Genomic DNA, 7885 nt, shown 5'->3' with positions numbered 1-7885 from the left:
TTTTGATACATCAACCCCACCACCCATTGCTCACCGTATCACCAAATCTCTTCTCTCCACAAACACATTTAGTTGTCTTTGTCCAGTTTATATAGTCTGCTTCAATGGCCTTTCCTGGTAACCTATTCCATAACCCTTTTTGACTTAGTGAAAAAGTTCCTGTCTTATGCTTTTTAGTTCATCGGCCCTTTTCCCTTGGGCAGGTGAGTGCTGGGCCTGTTAAGTGTTTGAAGCCAACAGTGATGCAGGTAATGACATCTCTGCAAGGCACTATTCAAATTACAACACAAACAGTCCGATCGCCCAACCAGTCCTCGTTCTCACTGAACGTAGCCTCAGCGCTTAATAACCCAACGATTACAGGATCGTTAGCTCAAGGCTGTAAAATTTGCCAAGCAGCATAACCTTGCATATAAAGATAAACCACTGATGACGGGATTGGAAATAGTTTGGTCATGTGGGGGTGTGACTGGAAATGGAAATTAACTGAATGGTAGGGCAGCTTTGCTCCGAGTGTGCAAGCAGCAACGTTGCAGTGTATGCACAGATTATACAGGGGAAGAAAGTAATTGGAAATTCTTCCACAAAATTGTTGTCACTCTTTGATTGAAGTACTGTAAGTGCAGAATTACATATTATGGTCTCAAAAATGATATTTAACTATAATTACATACCAATTTGGTTAAAAAGCTACAAGAAAATTAAAAAAGGAAAAGAGAAACTAAAATCAGTCTTTAAGGGCAATACAAATCCAGTCCAATCAGCAATTAGCAGAAATTACTTCCAAGGCAAAATGTCCAGAGAAACACTAGGTATTGTTCAGCATAGACAGAGATTCAAAAGTATTTATAAAATAGATTTCCTCCACTTGAGTCGGCAGGCTGATGTTGCTGTAAACCAGCATGACAAGTTTCTCTCAAAAAGCCAAACATATTCTGATACTGTGGAATTAAGAGTGGCTATTGGCTCACAGGGTGGAGGGACTAGATCCAGATATTGCAAGGCAAGACCCAATTGCTCCCACACTGATCAAATCTACCTGATTTGTAATTTGCAACTTAACACTGTGGTTTACTTGCAAGTGTATTTTGTTTGATTAGCTGTTTGTATCTTTATATACTATACTGTTTAAAACATCGGGTGAAATTGCACACACTCAAAGTCCATCTTACTCATCCCTATAGAAGGAATCTACAGTTTCCCCCTCCCTTTGCAGAATCCAACTGCTTCTTGAATGATTGCAGGGTTTTTGACTCCACTACTCTGTCCAGAATTCCATTCCATGGATTGATCAGTCATTATGTGAAGACCTGCCTACAACCAGTCCTACATTTGTCTTTCCATGCTAGTAGACCCCATGTAGAGTCAGAGGCCATGATAACCGACACACACTTTGAAGATGGGATAGAATGGTCATCTCCATTTATGGCTAATTTTGTTCAAGAAATAGCAATGTACTTTTCTTGCCCCCACCACTGTATACCATGTGGCTCTGGGAGTTAAAGCTTTTCTATATATTCTGAGAAATAGATTTAAGAAGCAGTGTGTTTTTTTTTGGTAGACATTTTGCCAACTTCCATTTCAATACAAATAAATAAAGTCAAAAAATACTATCTTGATAATTAAATTTAATCAATGGGCATACAGGGGGTTCACAATTTGAAAATATTAAGCCTATGTCCCAAACTCAATTATAGGTATTGGTGGGGACTTTCAGTGACATTATACTGTACATCCATACTCAAACTCTGAAAAAAAAACCCAAGTGCAAACCTGCAAAACACGAAGCTAGATCCCAGATGTTGTAATATTGCCCTATCCTCCACAATGCAAAGAGATGGGAGATGAAGATCAGCATGTGGTCTTCCATACCAAGGCTCTCCAGCAAAATGTTCACTTGTTCAGAAGATGTAGCGAAGACCTTCCTGAGTCAAGAAAGCTCCAGCGTAGAGCAACTTGGATGCATGGGAGACCGAGTGGCCAACAAAATACACCAACCGAGTTGACATTTTTGACAAACTCAGCTAAGTTGAATAGAGCACTTCAAGAACTAAACCCTACCACCCTTTCCCTCAGACAGGATCACAGCATTTAAGAATCTATACTTTTGGAAAAAATAGCTGCAAGATGCCAAGCTTTTGACACTTTGGGAAGACTTTCCATAGGAAAATTATCTTCTACTCAATACTTCCCTGTCAACGAGGAGCAGGACACTGATCCGTTAAAGAAAAGTGAAACTTTTTAATGTAATTATGTCAACAATTTTATGAGTTAAGCAACCAACTCAATAGTTTGCACTAAATTAGCAGGTAATAAATGCCTAAAAATTCCTTTCTTGGCGTTTTAACCAATAGTTTAAAGGGCTTTTGCACTTCCTGTGATTCAGCACTTCCCGTGACTCAGCAGATAAATGCCCTACTGTGTTGGTACAACCCCCACCCTTAAAAGTCAAGATCCACAGTATTCAGGAGCCCAAGATAAAACAGTGTGGGTGATGCTAAGCTGCCACTTTCACAAATTAATTACAGATGAGGAAGGCAATTCAGCCCACCTTAATTCATCCATCCACAAAGATCCTAACATCCAGCTGTTTCTTGAATAATTCCAGTGTTTTTGCTTGCACGATTCTCTTATTCCACATGTTAAATTACTGTCAAGAAGAATTTCCTGATATCAGTTGTAAAATTACCTTTTCCTAGTTTGAACCCGTGTCCCTTGTTCTACTCCCACAGTTTAATTTAAAGTTATATTCTGGGATAACTTTCTCTACATCCTGAACAATCTTGTATATCTCTACAAGATAATCTCTCAGACACCTCCTTTCCAAGCTGCAAAGCCCAAGTACAAAGAGTCTTTCCTTATAACTCGGACCCCAGAGACTGGGGATCAGTCTCATAACTCTTCTCTGCACTGCCTCCAGTGCTTGCAATGTCTCTCTCGTTTCTTAGTCACGAGAACTGGATGCAGTATCCAAGGCGTAGTATGACCACAGCACTATATAGTTTGATCAGTTCCTCCTCTGACTTGAATTCTATTGTTTTGATTATGTAGTTCAACATCCTATTAACTTTGTTGATTGCTGATCTGCATTGGTTGGACATGTTTAGGGTCAAGTCTACCAAAACTCCTAGATCTCTTTCAACTAAATCTTTAGCCATTTCATTTATGTATTTAATCTATCTTCCCTTCCTATGTGTAACACTTTACATTGTCCACATTAAATATCACCTCCCATTCTTCTGCTCGCTTACATATCTTGTCCAACTCATTCTGTAATTTCTGGAACTCACTGCCTGAAAGGGTGGTAGAGGCAGAAATCCTCAACTCATTTAAAAAGTGCCTGGATGTGCACCTGAAGTGCTATGACCTACAAGGCTGCGGACCAAGTGCTAGAAAGTGGGATTAGGCTGGGTGGCTCATTTCGGCCGGCGCGGACACGATGGGCCGAATGGCCTCCTTCCGTGCCGTAAGTTTTCTATGATGATTCTATGAGCTGCCTCCTCCAATTCCATTGCACCTCCTAGTTTGGTATCTGCAAAGCTGACCACTTTGCATTGAGTTTCTTAATTCAGGTCATTAATGTAAATCAGAAATGGTCATGGTCCCAGCACCAAGCCCTAAGGTACCTCATTCAGTACTTTGTCCTACTCTAACATAACTCCTCTAACAAGTACTCCTTGTTTCTTGCCAGTCTATCATGGGGTTCCCAAATATCACGATGAAAGGAGCAGGAAGAAAAAACAAACTCTGAACTTCACAAATAATGTAAGAATGCTAGGCTGCTGTACTTCAACGGGGATACATCAGATTATGATCATTTAAAATAATTAAACACTAACAAGAACTCTGCTTAGTTTAGGTAACTGAACTTAGTTTAGGTAGCAGAGAATCCAATAACTAAACTTATAAAGACAGCTGACCAATAGTGGATGCGGAGGTAATCTTAACTATCATAAATTAGGGTGACATATTGTTCTGTTATAGGAGTAGTTGGTAGCTGTGCCCATGTGCAAGACAAAGAGAAGAGAGAGAGAAACAATTCAGAACTGTTGAAAGTTGACTGGAGTTTCTCTGCTGGGTTAACTGTTCTGCATACACAAATAAAGTTGGTTAAGGTTATCTGCATGTCCAGTTTTATTCTATAGAAGAAACAAGTAACTGTAAAATAGTAACATGTGTAAGGGAGCAGGTGCATCCAACACTTCTAAAATGCAAGCAGCCAGCTACAAGGCGGTACAGTATGTAGGATGAGGGACTAAGGAGCTACATCCATACACAACATTGACTAAAATTCAGTTAGGAGTCTCACATCATATACAAGATATTTAAAATCTTGATAATTAAAACAAATCTACTTACTCTTCCACATGAGAAATGTTTCTGCAACATAACCATTACAAAAACAGTCAATTTATAAACTCCTATGGGATCTAGTTTCTGGACCCTGTAACGATCGATAAGAGACTGGTCGAGTTGTACTGTGCCTTGTCTGAGTGTTTCATTGCTGCTTTTAGTATTCAGGAAAGATTAGCCCCATGAAGATTTGACATGCCATTTATCGAAAGTTAGTGCAGAGTCAAGAATGAGTTCAATTTGGTTTTGAAGGGTTGGAAAAAGTAATAAGAAAACACAGGATATGTGGAGGCTATTTGTCCTATGAGGCCTCATCTTTCCACAGGCCATGTATAATCTATCCTATCATGGGCCCTCACTCAATCTCCTGAAGGTAAGTCCTGTATAAGTGTTCCCTGATCTTCAAAGATAAATCAAGCAAAACGCCAAGACTTATCCATCGTCACAACTCCACTGTTCAATCCTGGCCTACTACCTTCCATACAACAACCCCACCTTTCCACCACACCCAGCAACAGAGGGACCACCGTATCCCATGATGCATTTAATCACCTCAGTCCAAACCTATCCCTGGGATCATCAGTTTGATTCCCAACTAGACATTTACCTTGCTGCTGTTTGACAGAGTTAGTTGATTCGGGCTGAAGTGTTTTTGCTGGGACTCAATTCCACACAAGTGGAAATAAACAAATATACACAAAGAGGAGCTATTTTGAGGTGGATGTGACTTGGAGAAGGTAATTGGATATAGAAGCAGCATCAGTAATAAAGTTTACGATTTTGTTATTTACAAATATTTAGTTGACTGCCTGTTCCCTAACCACAAGATAGGTTTGGACGAAAAAGGCTTTTCCATCTATATTAACACTTCCTTCAATATACCCATTATATCATCGATGTTTCTTAAATAAATCCAGTGTTCTGGCACAAACATTCTCCCTAACAACCCAATCCAGCTGTTGACCACCTCTGCCCTGGATGCAAATATCATTTTGGGTTTACTGTTTCTATCTTGTTAAGTAACTTACACATCTTTAGAAGGTCTCCTCAGAGACAACTCTTCGAGATTCAAGAGCCAAAACTTATCAATTCATTCCTCATAGCTCATTCCTCCAGTAGCTGGGATCTGCCTCGTTGCTTACCTGTGCTGTGTCTGCAGGGCCTTGCATTCCAGCAAAATCAAAACAAAAAAAAACTGCCAGCCTGTGCCAAGTCATTAAAGAAATCAAGAAGACTGGCCCCAATACTTCAGAACAGAGATGCTGCAAGGAAATATCCTCGCTAATATCACTTTGCTTGCTGCAATTGGTGCTGTAATCTGTGCAGAAGGAAAGAGACTTGGGCAGATCTCCAAAGGACTTATAAATGGGGGTTTTAGTGAACAATTTCTTTTTTTTTTAAGAAGTCACGCACTAGGGAGATCCGATGAATACTGATCAGCAACAGTACATAGCCATAGAGTTACCTCTCCATTTGTAGCACCAAATAAAAAGGATGCTTGATGTGTTGATCCATCTCAACAAAGCACTTAAGCTCAGGGTGGGTGTGGAATGAAAAATTCACAGCTAGAGCTGTTTGCACTTGCAGGAGAGGGTAAATTTTATTCACATGCAAATAGTGGGCATTTAGTGGAAGCTAAGCTTAAAATCTCCATACAGCTGAGCCTTAAGACTGATTTTCACTGTAATAGAAGCACCGATATATGACAAGCTGTCAATCACACAGAATTTTGTCTACTTAGTGCAGGACCACATTAGGCCAAACTGGACTTGGAAATCTTGGCTCTTTGCCCCGTAAGAAAAACAGAACATTTGAAAAACAAACCAAAAACAGATGGGTGTTTCTTTGGACAACTGTACGCATCTCTGGAAGTTGTAATCTACCTCACTAATAGTTCCGTCAGTATTCTCATGTGAAAGTACTGTGAAGGAACAGAACACAACTTAATGTACGATTACTATGCATCATGTCCAAAAACGTCATTCTGTTTGCGCTTCATGTTCTCAAAGTCAAAGTCTGTGCCTGTCATTCGCTTGTAGATGCTTTTTATATCGTCGCACGTTGTCTCAAAGTGGGTGGTGGCATCATAAGAACGAGAGATAAAAATCTGCAAGCAAAATCAAAGAACAAACATTTAGAGAAGGCATTCTTTGTTATTCTCTTTCCCACCCCTTTTTTTGTGAGCTTCATTCCGGCCTTGTTTTACTAGGTCTCTGAACTCATGTGGCCAGGCAGACAACCTACTCATGGGCCACTATGGCGAGTAAAGTCAATTGAGGAGATTTACAAGAGTAACACAAATGTACCTCTCCACAAGGAAAGGCCTGTCGTCTACTCAGCATTTCCTCCAGACAAAAGGAGAGGTAACTCTATGGCTATTTCCTCCAGAAACTGCTGCTGCAAAGTTTGTGCTCATCTTTGCAGTGTTGGGTTTACCTCAGCAACAACCAATTCATAGTTAATATCAAATCTCTCAAAATTTGTTCAAATCTTTTCTTCAAAGCTGTAGGGGGATTTATGAACTGCATAAACCTAGGTTAGTCTGCTTGACTGCCAGTTAATTAGGAACAATTTCCTCTTTATAGCGACAAAGCAATCTTTCCATCACAGAGAAACTTCAACATCTTGGTCATTGCAGGAGAGCAGCAACTGTGTTGTGTTTTGTTTTGACTCAATATCTATCCTATTGCTATTGCAATTCGAAGCAAGGTTTTGCATCAAGCCAATATGGATGAAAGATAACCTCAACTGAGACATCAAAGTGACTTGAATCAGGGCTGTCAGTTTCCCCTATGAATAAAGCCCATTTCATGTTTAGATAGCCTTTGTGGATAACCTCTCAAATAATCCAACTGAGATCATGAACTCACCAAGAACACACAAGGCAGGTTGTGGCACACGGCACTAGCCCACCAATGTCCTGTGCTACATGCCAATCAATGTAATTTTGCCACTTAATACATTGCTATTAATATTAAAAGCAGGTGAACAGGTATCCCAGTGGCTTCTCAACCAGATGGTTCCAGTTTCAAGATTGCCAATCACTGAATTGTGCCTGCCTCAGCCAAGAATGATCTTCGTTGGATCTTGGCTAGGATGCAATGTCCAAATCCTCTTGGTAGAAGGGGAAAAACCAACACTCTCTGTATAATGGTCTGTTAAAGGTGCATCTTCAGTCAGCTGCCCATGAAGCAGCACCAGTGACAGTTTATGGAGACATCTGAAGCCTCACTTAGCCTGTTGGTTCAATTCTAGGATGTTTCATGGAGGCAACAAATCCCGAGAGAAACAATGGCTATAGAGCTCCATCGTTAAGAAACAGCTTCAGTAGCGGCCTTCGATACACGTGCTTAGTTTTTCCGATTACAATGTCATGTCAATCCATTTAAAATGGACAAGTTACTGTCAGCATTACGATCGGAAAAGCTAGACCATGCCGATCCCGCATATTCCTCATTTTGCTAAATGTGTAACCGCAACGCGGAAAATTCAACACACGCTTTGAATAAATCCAATGTCACTTGTGTAATTA

At 40.2% G+C, this 7885-nt stretch overlaps 1 protein-coding gene across 1 annotated transcript in view; it reads right to left on the bottom strand.

Annotated features, from left to right (window-relative positions):
- Nucleotides 1–1608: 1608 nt before the first annotated feature.
- Nucleotides 1609–7885, bottom strand: part of LOC137334017 (rab GDP dissociation inhibitor beta-like) — a 59340-nt gene continuing 53063 nt past the window's right edge. Inside the window, exon 11 of the mRNA XM_067998426.1 lies at nt 1609–6460. Within this exon, the coding sequence (XP_067854527.1) occupies nt 6311–6460 (150 nt within the window). The 3' untranslated portion in view covers nt 1609–6310. The remainder of the gene's footprint in view (nt 6461–7885) is intronic.

This window comes from Heptranchias perlo, chromosome 17 (assembly GCF_035084215.1).
Source record: "Heptranchias perlo isolate sHepPer1 chromosome 17, sHepPer1.hap1, whole genome shotgun sequence".
Classification (NCBI taxonomy): domain Eukaryota; kingdom Metazoa; phylum Chordata; class Chondrichthyes; order Hexanchiformes; family Hexanchidae; genus Heptranchias; species Heptranchias perlo.
The sequence above is the reverse complement of the archived record's forward strand: the minus strand, read 5'-3'. Positions and strand labels throughout refer to the sequence as shown.